The following is a 23,564-nucleotide window of genomic DNA, read 5'->3' as shown; positions in this document are numbered from 1 at the left end:
AACAACTGAAGTTGACATATCAATCATTCCCCCACATGAAACTCTGCAGCTCTACAAGTGTAAAAAACACAAAGGGAGGATGCCAAATGTGTTGGTCCACCCTCTGAAATCCTCTGTGGGACGCAGGCCACCTGACCTGCTGTGTGGCTTTTGATTCTGTGTAAAAGGTACTTCAATTTCCTCACATTAAAAAAACGTATCAGAATGTCGTCAAGCAAGTCTGTCAGCTCCCTTTCAACCCTGCAAATTTTTCACACAATTTAGAGGAACAGGAATTCCTGCCGCAGTCCTCAAAGGAACTGCTCAACCCCTGTTTACTGAAATAATTGTTAAACATAATACAATGGAAGCACTGACCAGAACTAAATGAAACACTTGGGCTGAACCTCTGTTCAGCAGCGGCAAAGCACTCCTCCTTAAAAGCATCTAGCCCAACTAAATTCATAACGTCTTCCTGATTAGCATTGCCTTCAGCTATAGCAGAGGCAAGGAACAAGTCTTCAAGCGCAGTTTCGTAAACACTTAAACAAGTGCAACAAGCACAAGCAATCCCCAACTGTATTTTGTAAGGCATCGCAAACGAGCTGAAGGCATTAATTAGCGAGAAGGTACACGGATTTTTGGCCCAGGTGCGAGCTGGGCTGCCTGTGCCAATTCCCCGGTTAGCAGCGGGGTCAGCCCTGAAGGGAAAGCAGTGTCCCGGCTGCCAGGCCTGCGCAGGGCATAACCGAGGGCCTCTGCGCCGCGACCCAGGGAGGCAGGCCCGCCACCTCGGCCTGCGCCTCCGACCCCGGACTAGCAGCCAAAGCCCCGGGGCTCCTGGGGCAAGAGGCGGCTTTATCGAGCTAGGCCGCCCGCTCCCACACGGGGCAAGCCAGCCCAAGGCAGCCGCGCCGCGACAGCCCCGGGAGGGGGCAGCGGGCTGCGCCGGCGGGGCCGGAGCCTCAGCCGTCGAGGCGGGGCAGCAGGCGGCGGGGCGAGCGCCGCCCGGGTGAGGGAACGGAGCCGGTAACGGCCAGCGGCACTTCCGTCCCGATCACTTCCAGGTCGGGGAAGGTGGGAGGCGGCTTCCGGCGGGAGGATGCGGGGGGCGGCCGGGCGCCGCTAGGTCGCCGCCTCGGTGGGCGCGGAGCGGCCGCGCTCGGCGCTGCCGGGGCAGGTGCTCGCTCCCCTCGCCCCGGGGAGGGGACGGACCCTACCGGCTGCAGCCCAACGGCTGCCCGGCCGCGCGGGGGGGGGGCGCTGACCGTTAACGGCTCACGAGGGCGGCGCGAGGCTGAGGGGGACCCGGCCTGGGGCGGGGGGTGCTGGGGCGCGGCGCGGCGCTGCCCCCCGCCCTTTTCAGGCGGTGATGGCAGCATCGGGGCGGGGAGGCTGGGTAGGCAGGGGCCCGCCGCCGCCGCCGCCGCCCCCCTGCTGAGGCGGGTCTTTCCTCAGGCAGAAGATGTTGGTGTACTTCTGGGGGTTCCTGTACAGCAACTACTTGCGGTTTTGGCTGAAGTGGATCTTGAGGCTGCTGACTCGGAAATGCGAATTGCAGCGTGTCTTCGATGGCTACACGGCCGGGGCGCAGCGGACGCTGAGCATAGGTAACGAAGGATGCTAAACCGGGGGCTTAGCATCATCGGCTAAACCAGTCGTTTAGATCTTTAGAAACGTCGCGAGCAGCGGTCGTTGGAAACCAGTGCCTCTCCCCAGCGCAGTCTGCAGCCCCTGGACCACGTTTGCGCCTTTCCCTTCTTCCTGCCCATTCTATGAGAATTTTAAATCAGAGTGCCAGCTCTAGTTTCCTTACCTTACCTGCTCGCTAAGGTAAATCCAGTGAGCTTCAAAAAGTGAATCAAAAATCTTACATTTTTCCCCAGAGCCTTCCCGTCGCTTTGTGTAGGTTTTTTACCTTCCTGTTATTAAAAAAAGCCACACAGAGCAGACACGAATGCATTTTGGGGGGGAAGGAGGAGGAGCGATTAAATGCACAATTCTGCTTGATGCAGAATTTTGATCTAAAATAATAATTTCAGAAACTACTTCTAGTTTTTGCCATTTTCACAATAGCTTGAGAAAGTGGCTTTGCTTCCTCATTCTTCAGTAATAAACACAAAAACGTGTCCAAGAATGGAAAAATATCAAGAGACACATTTTTGTCTTGACACCTTTTCAAATTTGTCTTTGTACATGTAATTGATCGCTGTTTTAAAAAAAAAAGAGTCTATTTTCAGTATTGTACTCGAGAATTATAAAAAAATCTATGTAAATGAAGACTTCCAACTGTTACCTGATACGTGTTGATTTTAAGATTGAGTAATTTTTTATTAATTCCATGTATAAAAGGGATGCAAAATTTTGTAATACTTACATGCCACAAGAACACCTATTGTCAATTATTTAAAAGAATTCAGTTAACTGTGACATTTACTTTTTTTGTATTGCAGAACATTCACTGGAATCATCAAAGAATAAGGTAAAAGATACTAGAGATTAAACTGTAGTAAAACCTTCTTTCAGAGGCAGATCCCAGAAAGAACATGTGCATTTACTTTTTGAGGGTGGAAGAAAGTAGAGGAATAAAAGGCAGAGAGAACAGCATGTTGGGTTCTCTATGCTGGGGTTAGTCAAGGTCTCTTAAAAATAACCCCACGTCCCCTCGCATGTTTGTGTCCACCTCTGAAAGATTACCTGCTCTTTAGCAGCCGGTCAGACCAGTCATTACACAGAGCTTCTTTTCTTGGAGAAGGTCAGTTCTGCCTGTCACAACAATCTCTTCTGCTGTTTTTCTAGAAACCAGAAGTGTGATATAGGTAAATGATACAGATAAAGCAACTAAATGCAGTGTATACATTAGCGTCTTGAATTGTTGAAAAAAATGACATGCAAGTTTGCAGGTAGACATTTAGCTGATGAGCTCATTCCAGTTCTTCTGTAGCAGTTAGACATAACTAACACCTTAAACCCTCAAGTTTGTATATCTTGAACAAAACTTTTCCTCTTTAGACAGTGAGGTGACTGCATTCTCCCTTTTTCTTGCTAATCACTGCAATGTGATGTTGAGAGAGAATTAGTAACTGCCACAAGCATCTTTGTTGCGGTAGAGCACAGTATGGGTGGGTCTTTTAGCATCTCTTAATTAAATGATTATATCAAATATATTAACATCCAGTTTTAAAAGAGTTAACCTTTTGCTTTACTGAAATGAAGCTGCTTTGGTGTTAGCGTGAATTGTATTAAAGAATGCATTGTGACCATAAAAAGTTTAGAAGATGAAGTTAAATTGTTCAGATTTTAGGTGGGCAGTGTGTAATTATTATGACTAGCATTTGCCCTTTACAAGACTGCAGAGTAGCAGTATCTTACATTAAGTTCTTTTGTTTTACCCCAGCATTGAAACCTCAGCTTTGTTAGTTCACTGTCTCCTAATTCTGCAGTAGTATCTCCTTATTGAAGTTTTCTCGCTTTTGCTCCTCAATGGCTCTGTTTCAATTGGATTAGGAAGAACATGTTTCAATTCAGCATTTGAAAACAAACAAGACCCTAGACTAAGGAACTCTGGAGCTTTTTATTTACTCTTTATGCAACTCCTGTGTAAACGTTGTTTACAGTCGGACAAAGTTACAAATTATGCTTTATGTAATTATTGCAGGTCTTTTATGCGCAATTTGAGCCCATTTATTGGAAACATTGGCAATAAATTGACTGTTCTTTTATAGTAAAGAATACATACATGGCAGGTATACAGAAGCTGAGAAATAAGAATAAAGTAGATGACAGATTTCTGCATTCCTCATGAAGTCTTTTACTGTGTTAACTTTCTAGGTTTTAAGAAATGCTGTGCATGTTGAGGAAGCTGAAGTGGAGAAGTGTGTCAGAGATGTAATGAAAGAAAAGAAAATTGAACAGAAGGATACAGGGTATGTTTGGAACCCGAACATAAGTTCTTCATGGCAAATAATTCTGACTTCTTGGCATGTTCTTGCAGTTGCTTAATCTGATACAATATTTAGGCCATTCAGCACAAATTTTTAGAATGAAGTTAGAAAATAAGGAATGGTTATGTCCTCTTCAGTTCTAGAAAATAAATTGCAGCAAAGTTTTAATTGACATGGATTTGGGATAACTGCATCTCTATCTTGCAAGTCCCTTCTGTTACTCCTTATTTCTAAGTAATACAATTATTGCATAGGTTGATTATGTGAACTATGTAGTTGCTTAGATATATTTGAGAGAGTATAGTGATGCCTGGTTAATGTTTGCATTCATCTGCATAAGTAATTATGAGCGATTGAGACAAAAAATTGTGAATAGTCAAAAATTTAGTTCAGTGAAATGCTTCTTTGAAGCTGTAAGTATTTCTGACAAAGTTTCACTTTAAGACTTACAAAAAGTTTGGGGTAGGTGAAGGTACAGGCGTCAGGATGAAATATGGAGTTTTCTTGTGTCATCACAGATTTTAGCTAAGTTATTTTTTTTCTTCCATAATTTAAGTGAATAGGGCCTGACTGTGCAGCACTGGAATCGGCTAGAGTTCCTTTTAAGTAGAAAAAAGATCCATATAGCAGTATACTTAACCAATATGCCGTAGTTTGAAAGATAAACATAAAGCACTTCCTAATTCTAGTGTTCATGTTGCATTAACATAAGAAAAGTCTTATCTGGTAGTTGAAGCAAGAATTTATGGCTAACTGTGCCTCTTAATAGCTTCTGTGTGGTGTTTTGTTATTATTTCAGGTTTAAGACAAATCTGCATATATCCTTACTGCAGATATCAGGTTATAAAAAACTTTATTTGAATGTGGAAAATCTGAGGAAGGTCCCGTATGATTCGGATAACGAAGAACATGAGGAACAGTTAATCGAGGTGAAAATGACCTTTTAAATACAAAAGCTGTTTGTTTGTTGTTTTCCCCCTCCAAGTCCAACAGATTGAGTGAACTTAATTTATTGGTAGTATTCTTACCAGCTCGCCTATTTAAAGCTCTTTTCTACTTGTGAACTGCTAAGCCATTATAGAAGTGACACATTAAAATCCAACATCAAAACAAATTAGTAAACTAGAGTTACTTGCACTGGGATTATTTTGTGTGAAATCAGACATAACAACAACACCTAAGTAGCAAAATAATTTTGTAACAGGTCACTGAAGGATTGTAACTAAAAAGATATTTAACCTTATGCACTTGTCTAACTTTGTAAACAAATAATTACTAAATAAAAAAAGACACTAGTGTTTTCTTATTCCTGCATCCCAGTCAAAGAGGATGGTTTAATGCTGGAAGATAAAAACGATCAGTTATGTATTTTAGGTAACAGTAAATAGCAGCAAACAATCTAATACTGCTTGAGGCTTTTTTAAATAGCTTCTACTGTGCAAATATATTAGCATGTCATTTTCTTAGCATTTCATAATTATCTCAACTTGCTGTGCGAGTCCCAACACTGACGTGTTAAGTAAGCATTCGTTGAGAACTTGTATTTCAGTTCAGAGCTGTCCTATCAGAAAATGATGCATAAATTAATTTCTGAAGTGAAACAAGTCTGTGTTTCTTTAGTATTGATACAATGATAATTAATATATAATAATATTGATACAATGATAATTTCCATGAAGGGAAATCATCACATTTAATGTTAAGTGTAATAATTTTGATAATTGCTGAAGTGAGCCACTGTAATATGACTCCAGATTGCCACTAACAGAAAAGAACAGCATGCAGATTGTATCCTGTTCTTTGGAGAACGGTTTCTAATGTGCAGCATCAAGTGTTCTGAAGGATGGGACTTGGCATACTTTAGCAGCTGTGCGTAACATGCAAGCATATTTGTGCAGCTTTGGAATTTGCTGATGCCTCATGAGAATCTGAAGGCCAGAATCACCAAGCAGTGGTGCGACATTGGATTCCAAGGTGATGATCCCAAAACAGACTTCAGAGGAATGGGCCTGCTGGGGTTAGTGAATCTGGTGTAAGTGAAAAGAAGTATTTAATTTCTGTTGTAATTAATTTTCAGTATCTATGTATTTTCTCTAGTTAGTGCTATTTCTAATAAAGGCTGAACAGAAGCAAATAGAAATGGTGGCTTCTGTACAGTGAAAACCAGTATTTTCTAAATAAGTCAACATTTCTAGCAGCTGCATATCTGTAAACGTATGGGCGGGTAGAGGCCAACAAGTGAAGGGAGGAACAGAAAGTTGCCCAAGACACCTTATTTTTTTTGTTGTCATATGATAGATTTGATAGGTTGTAACTTAGAAAGTAGCTTGTCAAAAGCTTTTAAAATTCCTGAAATGAAAAATAACAGGTTTGCACAACTTTGCTAAGCTAATTTGTGGACTTGGGTGAACTTCATATTTGATGTTCAGATCACAGTGATTTTTTTTTTTTTACTGTATTAGTAAAAATTCATGCTGAATATAATTTAATTTGCTACCTTTTCCTTGGTTTTCATTTTGTGCCATTGTTCAGTACAGAGTAGTATTTAGCTTTAGTTTCAAGCTACACATTTTGATGTTGAACACATGAATATTTTTTTCGTATGAACTTGAAGAAAATAATGGAAGATCCTATTTTACACTGGCAGGTATTTTAGTAAGCATTACACCGATGAAGCTCGTCAGATCCTGTCTCATTCGAATCACCCAAAGCTGGGGTAAGTCACTATAGGACTTTTTCTGTCTTGTTCTGTGTAAGAGCTCATGTGAAGATTGCCAAGTATGTCCTGAAAATAAAGAGGAAAATATTTGTGGATTTTTTCATTAAAGGATGAAAAAAAGGGCCAAAGTAGAAAAGTGTGAGAAACCGACTGCAGAAATCAGTTTCAGGCTAGGAGCTATGTGCAGCTGCTTTTTTCAGAATAGACTTGTTGGGACAAAAATGTTGCAAAATACTGGCTTTGGTTAACACGGTGAACACCTTTAACACCCGAGTTAGCTTTATTTGTAATAGGCTTAGACTAGATTTAGAAATGAACACTTACTTTTTACCTTCTTACTCATCTTGTGTTGGGATGGTACAGATTATCTCTTAAGGTCCCTTTTTTTGCTAGGTTTCTGTTCTGTAATAAGTATATACTGTTGTTCAACTTCAACTTCATTTTTTAAAACTTTGCATATTAAAACATTTAGCTCATTTCACAGGGAAATATACTCGAAAACCAGTGAGACAGAGGAAGGCTAGTAAACCTGTGTGTATCGTCTCATCCATCTAGTCCCCACTTAACTCAATCACCTACCAAGAATGGGAGGCTTTTATGACTTCAATTGTAAATAATATTACCTTGTGCAACTAGGTCACGAATAGGATATCCGAGACATTTAGATCAATTAAATACCCATATCATTGACACAAATTAATCTTTTTCTTTTTTTTTTTCCTTCCCCCAGAAACACTTGCTTTAACAGTCCTTTAAGAATTTCTATTGTGGTGCTTTCTATACCATGCAACAGAAAAACAAATTTTCTTTGGCTGGAAGGACAGGTTGAGATGGCCGTTCCATTTATACTGTAACAAAGTTTTTGATGTCAGATTCTTAATGTTGCAGCAGGTTTAATGATTTCAAATGAGCAAATTGAGCTCAATGTTGATTAGCCTTACCATCTCATTATTGCCTAATGGAGGCATTTGCCGTACTATTGTGTAGGAACCTAGCGTTTTTAAATAACTTTTACATGGTTGGATGCACCAGGGAATGGAAAGAGCGGTCTGTAGGCCGGAGTCAGCTTGCCAACAAGTATCATAGGAAAAATTGACTCTTACAGTTACCCTAACGCAGACTGCTTCAGGGAAGCTTTTAAGTCCTTCGATCCATAAGGTAAAACATGACCTATGATTGGTGTTGCAGATATTCTTATGCAATAGTCGGAATCAATCTGACAGAAATGGCATACAGCTTGCTTAAGAATGGTGCTTTAAAGACTCATCTGTACAACATGGTCTCTGGATTGCCGCAGATGGAGCACTTCCATCAGTTTTACTGTAAGTATCTGTAGCTTCTTTAGTACAGACTACTGGGGGGGGGGCCTACAACGTAGGGATTAGGTTTTTTGGAGTGCGTTTGCACTCTTTTCTCATTAGCCAGAGCAAGCTGTTTTATCTTCTGGATCAGGTATTGGAAATGCACCTGATGCTTAAACATTGTGCAACAGGGATTTACATTTAAGGCATAAATTTGCGTGTCTTTCTATATATTAGAGACTGCAGTCTGAAAACTCAGTATTCTTTTTTTTATTCATTATTACAGTGTCCAAAAACTTTGGTTTGTTGTTGACCAGCTGTTGACCAGGATGGGACACTCCCTATTTTAAGGGATCAAATAGAGTCTAAAGGATCATTCTAGGTCTAGCTAGATCAAGGCAGAAAATGTGGAGATCATTTTTGCAGGTCTGTATTTTATTTTCTTCACAGGTTATCTGGTTTATGAGTTTGACAAGTTCTGGTTTGAAGAAGAACCAGAAAGCATTATGCACTTCAACCAGTACAGAGAGAAATTCCATGAAAAAATTAAGGGACTTCTACTGGATTGTAATGTGATACTAACCTTACAAAATACAAAGAAACCTTAACTCTTCTGCAGTCTATGAGGTTCTGCATCAAAAATGGAATTATGCGTTTGGATGGAAGTTTTGCATGTTTCACCAAAAACTGTTTAAACAGTAGAACTTTTTTTTTTTACATTTAAAAAAAAAAATCAAAATTCAGTTAAGAAAGCTTGGACAATCAGCCTCTGTTTACAGGTCTTTATATGCTATTCTCCAAAGGACAGCTTTTTAAAGAAACAAAACAAAACAAAAAACAACCTCCAAATCTCAAGAGCCTCTGGATCACTTGCTTTCACAATTTCTTTTATAATTTTTGGTGCTTGAGCATGAAGCGGTATTTATGCCGCATCATGTTTTCCATGAATAGGTTTGACTGCTAATTGTCTTTTAAAAACTTCTTTTAGTTCAAATTACTCTGGTTTTAAACTTTTTCTGTTCTTGTTCTGTACATGTTGTCGATCATTCACTCATCATTCACTCATCAATGTTAAATGAAGGGGTCCATGAAGGGGATGTATTAGTCGCTTATGAGTTTGGAGAAGAGGCTTAATCCATCAACATACTGACGAACTTACTAGAAATAACTTCTGGCTAAGGAAGGTTTTTTTAATCTATGGATTTGTACCAGCAAATTCCTGTGTTTGCAAACTAAGTTTTTTCCAAGCAAACAAAAAGAACCACAAATCGTCGGTGTGAGGATCAGATCCTCAGACGAAAGCTACTCCTAAAAATATTCCTACTGTAAAAATTTTCAATTCTTCCTAATCTGACTTCAGCTGCTCAGGCTGCTTGACTTTGTGTCTGTTGTCAGCCCTTTCTTGTAGCAGCTAATGGGGTATTCTCAGTGGGAAGTACAAGAGAGTTAGTTTAGCCCTTTTATAAAGTTCACTCATTAAAAACCTTTATTGCAGCTGCAGTCTCTATATTGTGAAAATAAATTCACACCGGAGTACAAGTCTCTAACAAAGACGTGTTTTCCGTGGAAGGGATGCAACTGCAACATGTTCCTTAATCTTGGCGTCCTCAGACAATCTAGTCAATAGGACTTCGTATCTATATTGCGACTAATTATTGCTTAAAGCAACTTCAGACAGGTTTGGTATGACCATCACTTCGTTTTCTAAAACCTACTATTAAATAAGTGCCTTCTGCTTTATTCAATCAGTGTTTTATTTTGATTCTGTAACCAGATCATAGCCTTAGAAGCTCGAGTTATTTGGGAAAGACTCTTTCGGTATATACCTAAATAGCACACAGTGGCACAAAATTTGTATGCCAATAGAAGCTTTTATGCCTTTTTTTCTTTCTTTTAAATCATCTCAGGTAAATTAGTTAACTTCTAGTCAATGCCTAGTCATGAAAAGATTCCCGAAGAATACAAATACTGAACACAAGAAGAAAAAAAGAGGAACCCCTTTTTGTAACGAGTGATGTTACACTACATAAGTATTAAATGCGTTGTTATAATATGTAATACTACATCTCCTTGGAGATAACCAAAACCCGACTGGACGTGGCCCTAAGCCGCCTGCTTTAGGTGACCCTGCTTTGGGCAGGGGGTTGGACTAGGTGATCTCCAGAGCTGCCTTCCCACCGCAGTAATTCTGCGAGTCTCTATTGTGTAACTAGTGACTTCTTGCGCCGCATCCACCCAGTTGCTCTTGATCCCGTAAATGTTGGTGATCTCTTATTTGGGGGAAAGCTCCTGCTTGGGGTAGACAGTATATATGTAGGAGGTTAACACAGTTCCGTTTTCATTTTATGATAACTTAGGTATAGTTGAGAGTTAAACAGTTGTTAAGTTTAACATGTGCAGGGTGGAGAAGGGGTCATCTCATCTGTGCTGGGTTGATGCTATTCTACTAAAAAAAAAAAAGTAACGTGAAGATGCTTGTAGGGAGAGTATTTCTGGTTATGCCATGGCTTGTAAACTGAACGGCTGAACTGACTACATTAGATACAAAACAGACTCCACAGGAAGCCTAGTTCTTTTGCTACTCCCAGGTACTTGGGTCCTGTAATTCTCACCACTGAAAAAGCTGAGATCCTGTGGGGAGTGTTGTGGGATTCAGGTCCTGCTGTGGAGCTCCATTTCTCTGACCCTTGTAGATACTGGACATTCCTAAAATCTGAGGAAGGAAAGGGAAAGTGGACTCTTTCCCAGTGGCTGAGAGGTTAGGTGTCCGTTACTTTCTAGCCCCAGCTTCTGTCATGTTTGTCTTCCTTCACTGATAATTTTTGCTATTGCTTCTAGATCTTTGCAAGCAACATGAGACTGACTTTTTGAATTTCAGAAGTGACCCCCTGTTGAGCAGCAGCAGGAAAGGAGATCCTATTCTGTTCATCTACTGCTTGCTAGCAAATAAAAAAAATTGCTTGAGCCATCTCTCTAAAACACTCCCCCCGTGCTAGTGTCTGTAACCCTTTTTTTTTTTTTTTTTTTCTTTTGCAACAGTTGCAAAAATAATCTACACCCTTGAAATTGTCACTGGGCTCCTTGTTCACTAGGAGACTGACATTTACTGCCCAGGCTTTTAAAGCCCAACCATCGTGTTTCAGATGTCCTGTCACACCCCCAAGACATTTCCGTGTAGAATGTAGACCGAGCCCAATGTGAGATGCATCTTTCATTAGCTTTTTTTCTTTTTTTAAAAAAGTCAAAGTGTGAGCTGGGAGTAAACAGTGGCAGTACACAAGGAAAAAAGTAAACCCAACCATCATCAGATGAGTGGGATATACAGGAACACGTTAGTTTGCATGTTGTAATTAAGGTGAATCTTTGTGTTAGGCTCCAGTACACCTTCCCAGTAAACAGTTAGAATTTGCATGTAGTTTTGTACAATCAGGTAGCCCAATCCTTCTGTCTAGGAGTCACTCACTATACGTAGACTAGTACTGGGAGTCCCTGTTTTGCAGCAGTGGTAGGCTAAGCGTATTACGGTGGTAGCTAGAAAATATATGGGAAAAGGTAAAACTGTGTTTAGGGAAGGGAAGTAGTACTAGTCAGTGGTATTTTATGTAACTGTTGTAGAGCGACAAGCCTAAGCTTATGGAAGATTCAAAATGGAGGTAGGCCACCTTTCTGCAAGTTGATATAATCAATTTGTTTAACATCAGAATTTGTTGCTCATGGTTTATTCTAGGAGTCTTAAAACCTCGGTAAACTCTCTTGTTATTTATTAACTGTCATGTTTTAAAGCATGTATTATCTAGAATTTGCAAGTACTGTTAGTTTTCTAACTTGCTGCCTCTTTAAAGCATTCACTGTGTGAAAGTTTATATGCAATAGTAATTTTAGAAAAAAAAAAATCTAAAACTGAAGACAAGGTGGTTCTCTAAATTTGTTGTTGTTGTTCCTGTAGCAACTGTTTAACAGACTACCTCCACTTTTGTTGCTCAGTGTATGCTTGAAACATGGTGCCACTCCTTGAACAAATTAATCAGAAGATAAGTAGAAGTTTACGACAAGCAACAGTAAAATCTAGTCTTTTAATAAGTAAACACATTGCTTGGTAAGTAACCAACTTGACTGGAAAGCGATTTGAAGGCAGCGCTGCTTAGGGAGAAAGAAACTGAGGATGTTTTTAAACTGGTTGTGCTTCTGTCACAGCAGTGTCAAGAACAGGGCATTTTGTCCTAAAGGACAACAGGAAAAGGGGCCAATTTAAGCACCTCCGATAAATAGTTTTGGATTCTCACTCTTTAAAAAACAAAACAAAAAAAATGCAAACAAAAAATTAAATGCACACACACACACAAAGCCCCAAGCATTCGCTTTCCAGATTTTCCATCCTAGTTTAAATAACAAACATTTTACAAAAAAAAAAAAAAAAAAAAACCACAAACAATTGGTTAGCCTTGTTTTAAGAATTATCGCGATGAAAAAGTTTGTATTTAGTTAGGTGGGAGTTCAGCAGTCAGTATTCTTGAAAATACTGCTAATGGATGCGTGGTAAAGATGTAACCTGTTGTTTCTTTCTGTCATACTTGTTTTGTGTTGCTGTAGTACAATGGTGATCAATCTTTGGACTGATGTTTCTTGTGCCAGTCTATATATTGTCTTTCGCTAGGGAAGAAAAATAAAACGAACCAGCCCAAGACAGCTTGTGGGCAGTTTCTTCTTACCACACTGTGCTTAGATAGCTGCATACTAATAGAAGTTTCTGTTTACCACAATATAAAAGCAATAATGTGAACTGTGCTGTCTGTGTAATGGAAAGAGATGTTTACAGTGGTAGCAAATAAAGAACGAGTTATTCCAAAACGGTGTCAACATCAGTGTTATGGCCTGCTAGAAAACCTAACGGTTTCCAGTTAGCCAGGCTCTCAGTTCATGCACGTGCACTGTGGTAGGAGAGAAAGCTTTATCCTATCTTCTTCTTTTGTGTTTTTTGGTTTTGTTTTGTTTTTTGTTGGTGGGGGTTTTGCTTTTTTCCTCCAGCTCCAAGAGCTTGTTCAGAGGTGTCTGTGGTTCCAGCACTGGGCCTAGGAAAGGCATTATTAGGAAATAATGCTATAGCACAAGCTGTTGAAATGGTAGGCTGCGTGTATGGAAGCCGAACTGGAAAACGGCATCAGCTGGAACGAAGGCTAGCTGGCTCACGTACATTTTCTAGTTTTTAAATCACCATCCAAGATAGGTACCTTAAATCAAACACCAGAAGAAAGGAATAAGATTGAAATCTGAGTGAGAGCCATACAGAAGCGTTTGCTTTTAACTCTCAAGATTAGTCTGATGCCATAGACAAACATGCTTACGTGCAAGTCCACCTGAAGTCATCACCCGTCTGTTGTAGCGGGATATCATACAGTGGGAAAGTCCGAGTTCAACACACGTCATGAATTTGTGTGTATCATGGCCTTTAGCACTCCCTCACGCCCCCGACCTCCCTCAACCTGTTACTCCTAACCGAAGCCACAGCTGCAGCGTGTTGCGCAGACCAAGGGCACCAGCACGAGGCGAGAGGAAAGGCTCCCGCTTTGCCAGCCGAGGGGCTTCTCCCACCATCGTCTCACGTTGTTCTACACCTGACCTGAAAGGCGCCAGCATCCCTTTTCTCAAACTCTTCTGGTCCGTACCACAGAAAGGAGACCTCACTTCCTTGATATAGAGGATATACAAAAAGCGCCTTGGGTTGGAAGGAGGCAGAGAGCAGTTTTGCCGAGTTTCTTTAGCTAGAGCACTACGTGGCTTTCTTTAGTGATGGATGAGAATTTTGATTATGGAATGCAAGAGAATATTACACAAGTGGGCTGCCATACTCTGCTGCAAGTGGTAGAGATTTATTACTGCTTTGTTTCAGTTGCTCTTGAAATCCCTGCTTTCAAAGCTCTGTTTTAAGCTTTAAAAACCAACAAAACCCAAATCGAACCCAATCCAACCAAAACACAAAAAGCCACAAGGATTTTGTTTGAAGGACCTGGAAGTTAACTCTTGGAGTTAGCTTGAAGCGCAAGCATTTTTGTCGAGGAGAAAACTGGACAAAAATGCTTGCACTGGACAAACTGGACAAACTTCCCCAGGAGGGAAAAACTCCAGGAACAAAATTGCGAGTTGGAGAAGAACTCTAGAGAACTTTTCTGGAGAAAGAGAGAGAAGCCCCGAGTTGTTTTCATGTCTTTTTTTTTAAACCAAGAAAATATTTTTCCCTCTATCTTCCACCATGCCTTCACCTCCATACAAGCTATGGTAAATAATTTACACGGGTTTTTCAGTTCCATTTGTATTTCTCAGGTAGCCTTTGTTTCTGCTCCTGAATTCTGGAGACCAAACACTCCTATTAACGTACCAAAGTGCCACTACCCGAGAACCGCAAGATCTCACCTGTAGCAATTTTATTTCTTCAGAAGCATAGAACAGGCCCTGCACTACAGAAACATCCCACGCCTCCAGACCCCAAATGTCAAGTTGGTCCAGTTACGCAAATACCAGTTATTTTAGAAAACGGGCTGAGGAAGCAGCTATTCAGGACATTTAAATGGAGATGTTCAGTACCACAGAAAAAGAGAAGAACCAGAGTTAAATTCCCTTCTGATGTGACATGCTTTGAGACGTTATCTGCCACCACTTCATCAGAGCATCTTGCACTGCGGTTAAGCCTAACTTAGGGTATTTCATCCCGTGTACTCCCAGCACCAAAACACTCCTGTACAACGACGCTGCCGATACCAGCGTGCGTCACACATTTCTATTATTAGCCATATTCCAATGTCATGTTCACTGCCACAGTTTTGTTCTAATTATTTGCTGTCAGGCTAATTTCTGTTTTCACTATTGAATAAATCAACATTTTAAACAAGCATTAAAAGTCACCATTGCTGCTTGGAGTACATAACGTTTGACTCAAGACTATCTTCTAGTGGAAAGAAATAGAAATTGCATAAAAGAAGCGTTATCTTCCCACCAGAGGATAAGGCTCGGTAACAGATGGGACTGCTTCACTTCCATTCTTGCTATAATGTTACGCCCCAGCCTGTATCTAAACTGGTGAGCTCTAGTCACGGGCCAGCCGTCGCCCACAGCACCAGGTGTTGATGCCAGGGCCCAAAGGAAGGCCCCGGACGCTGCCACCTCGGGCTCTAGCGAAGCAAAAGGCAAGGATACTCAGGATGCTCAGGATACTCCACCACCGGCTGAGCTAACCTACCAACCCGGATGCTGTTCCTCAGTATTTTCTGATTTTTTCCACAAGTTTCAGTCTAGGCCCAGCTAGTCATTTTTCTCAAAAAAAAAAAAAAGATACAACAGCATCAAGTGTGTTTTACAGTTAATATTTCATTTCTGATAAAAGACATCATCTAGCTACAGCGTACCTCGTCACTACGGAATTACCAAGAACCAGAGCAGACAGAGATTATGGGTAAGTCACTCGCAGGGATGCCCGCAGCCTGGAGAGTAACAGCGCTGGACCTGATCAACGGGCATACAACCCGAATCGGTGGGGACTCGGCAAGCCGTGCTCCCTACCCGTACTACACCGTACAGCCACAGGTGCCCTCTCTGATCGATTTCTTTTCCATTTAGGCAGGTTGTAGGCTTACAGTGCTTATGCACCAGCTTCCTTTTGTTGCTATAAGTATCCTGATGGAATTCAAACTCTTCCCAATAGTTTCCTGTTGGTTTCTGTATCACAGCTACTGTCGAGAGACCCAGTTACCGCAGTTTCAAAACACTGCTCCAAGATTAATAATGAAGACCCTGGGACAGGAGGGACCCAGAAGCTTGGAGAGCACCCAGCTGAGGAACCAGACCCGGCTGCACAGCCTTCCAAGCAAAAGCACCGTCTCTTTGCTTGACCAACGATATTAAGGCTATTCCCATCCTCTCCTACAGCCCCCTTACAGACCACACCATATATACCATACCAGCCTCCATCATCTTAGTATGTGACGCAACACCCGATCTACGACTTCTACTATAACAGAAGCTTCAGCATCACTATGTGAGAACCCCAAAGGTGCTTTTCTTTTTAGAAAAGCTTTGATGCCAAATTTTCACTAGGTTTAATACAACACATAACAAGCTTTCTGTCTGCTTGCCCAAAACTCGCATAACACAAACCTTTACAAGTCTCAAGCACAACCCTCAACTCTAACGCTGAGAATTCAGGAGCTGTAAGATGCTACAACGACGAAAATAAATACCATTGAACTTTCATACGCTATCAGTGTCTGAATACATTAGAAGACAGATTGGAAGAAAACTTAAGAACGTTTCTTTATGGCTTTTTTTTTTTTTTTTTAATAGAGAAAGCTCTATAAAATAACCTCCCACTACTCCATCACCTGCTGTCTGTCTCCTGGCAGGCAGGCAGCACCCTGGTGCCACCAGGCTCTACCAGAGTCAGAAAAGCAGCACATAGCAGTGTCCAGTGACAGATTTCAGCTCCAAAGAGGAAAAATATCTTCCTTTTCCCTGCTCCCAGCTGTGAGACTAACAGCCCTAACTAAACTCTACACTTCACAGATTGAAGAGACCCTATCTCAAAACATACAAACCACAAGACATAGGCACTTCTAAAGCCATACCGAGACTCGCTTATACAGGTCAGATTTTAAAAATACTCACTCATGTTTTCTTGAAGGTTTCCCATCACCGCACGCTGGTCGGCTGAACTCTTCCGTAGCCTTCCTCTCATCAGCTCCCACCTAGCTACTAAAGAACAGGTCATAGCAGATCTTGTCCTCAAATAGGCGACTGCCAGGTGGCCATTTGGCGTGGCCCCACTCAGGTGAGCAGCCTCACCCCAAACAATCTGGAGAAAATCGGCTCACCTGGCTGCTACCTGTAGCAAAGCCATTCTTAAAGATGACCCGGCTTACACTTAGGAGCTTTGTTGACGTGATCGGGAAGGTAAGGAAGGCTACTGGAGCAAAATAAAAAGAAGTTGCCTTGTAAAACAGCTCCTGTTACACCAGAGATCCACTTGTGGATGCCTCTTCTTGTTACAGGAGGTGTAACAGCAAAATAATTTTCATGATGTACCCCCAGCCTGTGGGTGGGGTGTGAGGCAAAGCTGGCAAGCCCTTGTAAGATAAAGAAATGGTTTTTATCTGTGGTCTGTGCATCTCTAGGGGTGGGTGGAAGATTGCTGATAGGCTTAAATTGACTTTACCATGACAGACACCTAAAAGGGAAATATTTTAGGGATCTGCAAACTTAAAAAGGTCAACAGTCCGCTTAAGGATGCTAATCCTTAGTGCTGAAGATTTCTGTGATAACTTATTCTTCAAAATGGTGATTATGGCTTCAAATGAATATCATTATTTGATACACATGTAAATCAATCCGCGTAGTCTCATATGCAGAAAGGCTCTATTACTTTTCCATACTGTTATATGTAGTCTACACATGGCTAAATTATAAAGGAGAGAACTCTATTCCCAACAAAAGAAAAAAATCAACAGTAAACTGCCTGAGAAAAGGGATATATGAGCAGTGCTCAGAAATGAACAGCCATGTTTTGCAAATTAACTTTATGTACACACAAATAGATGGTAAGTTTCAAAAATATAATTCACCGAATAGAGCACATCCATGCCTGTTTGGTCACTGCCATGGCTCTGAGGCTGACAGTACCCTGTAAAAAACGTTCTAATATTTAAAGCCCATAGCAAAGCATAGATGGGCCCTAAAATATCTGGGCATCTTAAAAAGTAGTAACAACTGTCATCACCAAATGTAAGCATAGCAGGGAAACCTGTTTAATGGAAGTGGGTAGTGTGAAGCTTGCATGGCTTGCTCCTTGCAGATGGAACTAAACACATTCAAGTGTTAAACAAAACCAGGTGGGGAAACAAGAAGTGGTTTTGTCCCGAAACCTGCTATTGAAGATCCAAAGTCATTTGTTGGTGTAATAAAACAGAATCACCTACTTTTCCCTCTAGCATGACTTCAACAGTTAAAAATCAAATCTGTGCAGAGTGTACTTTATTTGTTCACATTACCTATTCGTGGTTAAAAACCACCTCATCTGACAGTTTAAAAGCATTCTTTTAAAACGAAAGAATTAAACAGCTTCTGCTAAAAAATCTGCAAGTTACATGGATGCAATATACAGGAGTATAAAAAAATCAACAGTATTTGTACAGAAAATATTCTCAAAACAGCAAATAAAGATTAGGCATGTAGGCATGATCCTGAACTGAACAAATAGGAATTAAAAAACAGCTAACAAAATTTAAAAAAAAATCCTGAATATCTGTATAAAAGAAGCAAGGATTCAAAGTGCAGGTGCTCCAGTTTTCATTTTAACATATTATTCAGTAAGCTGATACAGGATACTATTCATTTTATATAAAGTGACAGTGTTCTCAGTAAGACTTAAACATTCAGTTACATTATCTTGCAGATTTTTTTCATTACTGCTACTTTACACTGTTGTAAATGAAGACTTATGCAATACAGGTTTTTATTTTCTTAATCTAACAAGGATATAATAGGTTGGTGGTAAAGGTTAGTTTTAAGAGCTAAGCTATATATGCTGTAGATCCAGCCTTAGAAGCATATATATATTTTTGAACTTTTAAAAACAGCTTTCAATTTTTAAAAAGAGACTCCACCAATCTGTTCTGGGACCTGCACACACTGTCTTTGGAGCGCACCAGCAAAGCTTCCAAGTCCACTGGTCAGGAATACAGCTCCAGGCAGGGTCATGCTGGAGATCTTCCCTTGGTGGCCGCAGCTGGGACAGGGCTTTCTCTCTGCTGGGTTTGGTGCAGCCCGAGGCCGCTGAACCCAGGGAAAGGCAAACGGGCTCTGCCTTCCGTCGGAGCAGAAACCGTCACATTTAACCACATTTGCCTGATGTGCCAGCTCGGCTTGGGATGGACTTCTCACTTTGATTTGGGCGTACCAGTCTCAAGCAGAGGAAGTTAGGAGCCAGGCAGGTGTCACCGAAGTGGTCTTTCATATATTTAAAAAGATAAAATTGAAGCATACGTTAAAACCCATTATCCTCTTTGAAAAAAAAGCTCTATGAAATAAAATTATCCTTCAGGGATGTTGCCTGGAACTTAATTTCACCTGAGGTCCTATTCAGGTTGACAGTGTCCCTTTAAATTTTAGGTACTTCCTGATTTGTTCATTTTTTTCCCCAAGAATCAGATCCCTATATACGTCTATCTTAAAAATGCACATAAATATCGGCATTAAGTTTACATTTAGAAATTAAGAACTAATCTTTACCATTTTATATTGACAGCAAGGTTAATAATACACACACTTCACTGACAACTGTTATTTTTTTTTCAGTATTTTGAATAAAATTTGCATTTGTGTAACATTTCCCACAGAAAGAGTGATTATACTTCAAGATAGTTAAGTTCGCACCCCAACATTTTCACATTAGTGAAAACAATCATGTTTTGAAAATACCAGGGCCTGTGCCAGGTACTAATAAATACAGAATAAAAAAAATAAATAAAAAACCCGACTGCCTTTTATCCCGACATAGTAGAGATTTCATAGTCAATGGCCGAGGTTACTGGTTTACCCATCATCCTTATGTTTTTAGCATTAGTAATCCTAGCCATCATGGACACAGGCTTGTCAAAGTACCTAACCAGCGCTGGCTCAGTCAAAAGGGAGGCTAAAAATTGCTCAAAGGTAATGGCCCAGTCTCTGTCAATGCTAGTGCTTCTACGAAGAGAAGTGGTGTGGTTGCTCCGTACCAAAACGGTGTCTTCACCGATGTCCTCGCAGTGCAGCTTTTCTTCCTCATGCGAACCTGCACTCAGTACAGAGTAGGAGGACATTGAACTATCATCTTTTGTATCGTCATCGGAAATGAGCATGGAAGAACAGGCTCCGTTGTCCCTGGGAGAAGAGTCTTCGAGCTTAATGTCTTCCATCTGCATGCCCAGGGCGCTGTCGGTGCAAACGGCCTCCTCATCGTTGGTGACGAGGCTGCTTTGGAACGGCTTGTGCTGTTCGAGGGGGTACTGCTGGTGCTCCTTCTTCTGAAACAGCTCGCTCTGAATAGTTTTGCCGCAACTGTTACTGCTGCTGTCTGTCTCTTTCGTGGGCTGCACACTGAAGAGCTTACCAACCTCGCCGATCTCCAAAAGCAAGCTTGTCACAGCAGCGGTAGCGTGGTACAGATCTTGTTCATTGGGGTCTTCACTGAACATATTGTACATTGTCTTGCACAGTTCAATGAACTGTCCCTAAACACAGAGGGAGGAAACATGAATGAGAAAGCAGCAAACAAATCAGGCTGAGACCTCCTACATCAGTTTAAAAAGTCTGGAATGGAGGTATGACACAACAGTTTCTGTGATTAAACTGGAACTGGAAATAATCTAGGTGCAGTCTAGAAAGCATTTTCTATGACTGGGCAGCCAGATGCGTTGCCTCTCCCAAAGCTATTTAGAATAAACTGTTTCTTCCAACATATGACAAATTCATTTCTCTGCAGCCACAGGAGGGCAACAGAGGGTAAGCAGTGAGACACTCAGCATTCATTTTGGTGGATTTTCTTGTAGGAATGATGCTAAGTATAACTAGGGGTCTGACAAAACTAATGAGAAGTAATGAAAAATGAAATAAGAGACCTTCAGCACTCTTTCAGTTGACAGTGGTAACTTAGTTAGATGCGAGCCTTTTGGAATTCAAAACTCATGAATTTAACAGGAAGGGATTTGCTTAGGGCTACCTTAAGTAAGAAGCATTGTTCTACAGGGAATAAACCTTGCCTCTATGCTCTGGAGGAACCAGCTATCCCAGTGGGTCTCCTCCTCCTTAGCAGCTATGGATCGAAGGGGAATGAGACTGACAGTATAAATTACAAACCATAAAACGCTTCTTTCGGGTAATGTGTATTGGACATTATGAGCTAGCCGGTGATAATCAGCGTCATATCACCCTTTGCTAGAGATCAAAATAATATGTTATCATTTCTATATGCGTGTATCTCATTTTTAGGATGTTTTGGGAGCTGAATGCCAGTGACAGTATGTTGAAAACAACTAACTTCTGTAATCAGCTCACTGCTGCTCTGCTAAAAAAGTATCTGCCTCAAAAGAAAACCTTTAGTCAGTGTTAATGTATGGAATATTTATAGGTATGTGAAGACAGTTTAAAGTTAATGAAAAATAAGTAAGTATCAGCAGAAGTACCTGATTCAGTTTGGGCAAGTCCTTTGTGTTTTTTGCTTTGGATTTATTCTCTTGGCTCCACATTCTCAGATAATTTCGATTCTCTTGTGAGCTCTTCTTGCCTATTGTCAACAAATTACCCGGATGCAGGAAAAGTCCATGAAGAAACCTTAAATTAATACTTTTTTTCCATTTTCAAAAGGAGCGTCTTTACAAGAAATGAAAGATGTAATTCAAATGGAGACACCATGCATACCTTTGTCTGTTTTCAGACTCACTGTAACAAACCCATCATCTACTCCTTGTTTGCTCCTGCTGTCTAGGCCAACAACTGGGAAGTGGAGGGGCAGGGGGAGAGAGAGAGCAGTGTGGTTTTAGATACATACATACTTTTCATGTGTACAGCGCAAAAAAAAAAATGTTTACACTGCAGAAAATGCGAAGTAAAAAAGGATAGGACTAAATGATGAATTTTGCTTATTCTTAACTCTTCTGACAAATTCCATATAGCTGATAATATAAATACTAAGACAGGGACCACCTTAGCTTTTGTTTGTGTAGTACGATGATTAGCCTGTGTTACCACAACACAAACAGCACAATACTATGTTTGGTGATTATATTAGTGCATCTTCTGTTGTCCATCAGGACTTAAAATTACCATCTCTAGTCTATTAATTCTTATCTGTATTTTCAAACAACCTTCCTTCCCCCTGTAATCTGAAGGATGGGCAATATTTTTCTTGAATCTTAGGAGAGAAACTTAGTATCCAATATCTCAAGAAAGAGAATGCCACTTAAGACAACAGCAATGAGACCCGTGTTCTCATTAGGGCACAAAAAGATTTCAAACTGCTGATCAACATTTTGATATATCTTTTGGCTTCATTTTTTTAGAGTATTTTAAGTTCTGATCCAAATATATCTTGAAAGCAAATATATTTGTTCTTATTCTCCATCAAGGCATACATGCTGCACTTATCACAAAATTACTTCTATTGCAACATCCTGAAGACATTATTCCGAGAGTACTTCTGCAAGGCACAGTCCAGGGGAGTTCTTAGTGTACACACGTCTGCACCTCTAAGGATATCAAAATACATACAAACACCACATACTTCCTTTTAGAGAGAATACTTCACTTACAAAGTTTAATGCAATAAAAAAGTAGCTTCCTAAAAAGACATATTGTTTGAAATACATTACGTCATCTTTTCATGCCCGAGACAGAAGATGCCTACCGTGTGTACACTCTGGTGTGATGTCTTCAAAAAAGTACTGAGTAGCTTCAAAAGCAGAGTCTGGTTCTTCTTGCTCAGGGGATGGATCTAAGTAATATAATGAAATTCTTTCATTAAAAATTCCACCCTTTAATTAAAAACCAGAACATATTTCCATCAATACATTTAGAATGTCAGTTTCTAGAATTAAAAGTGCGAGGGTTAGGAATCATCTCTTTTCAGCTCTCGGGACACGAACAACTGGACCTGTACTGTCTCCTCCCCGATAGCCGATACTGTCTGACTAACAAGTAGCTGTTCGCCTTCAGAGGCTGGCTTGCCCGTCTTCCCATGTCTACTTCCATTACTTTCTTCTGTGCAGCTCAGCGTGTCCTAAGCAGGTACGAACCCTTTCCTAGCTGGAAACAGTCTGTCATGATTTGGTATGAGCTTACCAGTCCCCAAATACCAGAAGCTGCATTCTTAAAAATGGATCTCTTCTGTTATAGCTCAATAATTTTTTTTTTCCTAGTTAAATTAGTGAATCACTCAAGCCCACCTCCAGCAGAGCCAGCTGGGAGCAATCAGGGACACATGTTCAAAGCACATGAAGGTGAATATCCTCTCAAAGCTTTTAGATTATCTTTACCAGAGGATGTAAATGTGCACCCAAACAGTTGCAACGTACTTAAATTGGAGATTCAATGCGGACAGCAATAGGTTCTTTATGGCACATGCATGACAAGCCAGAGAGGATACGAGTTCCAAGACATCATTTTCTTCAGGGGCAAAACTGTTTTGAGATGTTTCCATCCCCTCTCCACCCTAAACTGCCTTTTTCACTTAGCTGAGTCCAACAGTTTGTATAGCTCCCTGGAAAACACATCTATGAAACGATCTGGAGCTTCCCTCTGCAAACAGTGGTACCAGCCCAGAGGGGAAACCAAGAAAGCCTGGGGACAGAAATGAGTAGCCAGGGCATGCAGGAACATTTTAAGCTAGCTTCACTGTTAAATAAAGTGCATTATGGCAACAAATGCTGAAGAATACTGTATTTGTTATGCATGGGGGAAGACGCCAGCCCCAGCTAAACAGGCAAGAGACACATACAAATGGCCTGTTTGTGGCCGGAGCAATAGAGGGCTGCATGGGTGCTTTCAGATTTTCCAAATCCATGTCTGGTTATGGTAGAAGCTCTCTTGTTTTACTGCTGCATAAAC

General features: G+C 40.8%; 2 protein-coding genes across 6 annotated transcripts in view; one reads left to right on the top strand and one right to left on the bottom strand.

Annotated features, from left to right (window-relative positions):
* The first annotated feature begins 1,068 nt into the window (after positions 1 to 1,068).
* Positions 1,069 to 15,988, top strand: ELMOD2 (ELMO domain containing 2). Of its 5 annotated transcripts, none has more exons than XM_087737805.1 (9): positions 1,069 to 1,159; positions 1,438 to 1,589; positions 2,433 to 2,461; positions 3,811 to 3,905; positions 4,723 to 4,852; positions 5,822 to 5,955; positions 6,571 to 6,639; positions 7,831 to 7,964; positions 15,662 to 15,988. In XM_087737805.1, exons 2-9 carry the CDS (start codon positions 1,445 to 1,447, stop codon positions 15,712 to 15,714), a joined length of 789 nt encoding a protein of 262 aa, XP_087593931.1. In that variant the 5' UTR covers positions 1,069 to 1,159; positions 1,438 to 1,444; the 3' UTR covers positions 15,715 to 15,988. The 5 variants fall into 5 exon arrangements, with proteins under 5 accessions (XP_087593931.1, XP_087593930.1, XP_087593928.1 ...); XM_087737804.1 differs by lacking the exon at positions 15,662 to 15,988 and adding an exon at positions 8,394 to 10,994 and having other exon boundaries at positions 5,822 to 5,940; XM_087737802.1 differs by lacking the exon at positions 15,662 to 15,988 and adding an exon at positions 8,394 to 10,994.
* Positions 15,989 to 17,940: 1,952 nt separating this feature from the next.
* TBC1D9 (TBC1 domain family member 9) overlaps positions 17,941 to 23,564 on the bottom strand; it is a 55,063-nt gene continuing 49,439 nt past the window's right edge. Inside the window, exons 18-21 of the mRNA XM_087737207.1 lie at positions 22,366 to 22,452; positions 21,381 to 21,455; positions 21,146 to 21,246; positions 17,941 to 20,194 (exon numbers count right to left, since the gene is read on the bottom strand). Coding sequence (XP_087593333.1) covers positions 19,469 to 20,194; positions 21,146 to 21,246; positions 21,381 to 21,455; positions 22,366 to 22,452 — 989 coding nt within the window. The 3' untranslated portion in view covers positions 17,941 to 19,468. The remainder of the gene's footprint in view (positions 20,195 to 21,145; positions 21,247 to 21,380; positions 21,456 to 22,365; positions 22,453 to 23,564) is intronic.

This window comes from Nipponia nippon, unplaced genomic scaffold (genome assembly GCF_047370975.1).
Source record: "Nipponia nippon isolate SJK-2023a ecotype South Korea unplaced genomic scaffold, ASM4737097v1 scaffold_6, whole genome shotgun sequence".
Taxonomy (NCBI): Eukaryota; Metazoa; Chordata; class Aves; order Pelecaniformes; family Threskiornithidae; genus Nipponia; species Nipponia nippon.
This window is presented reverse-complemented; position numbering and strand designations above follow the sequence as displayed.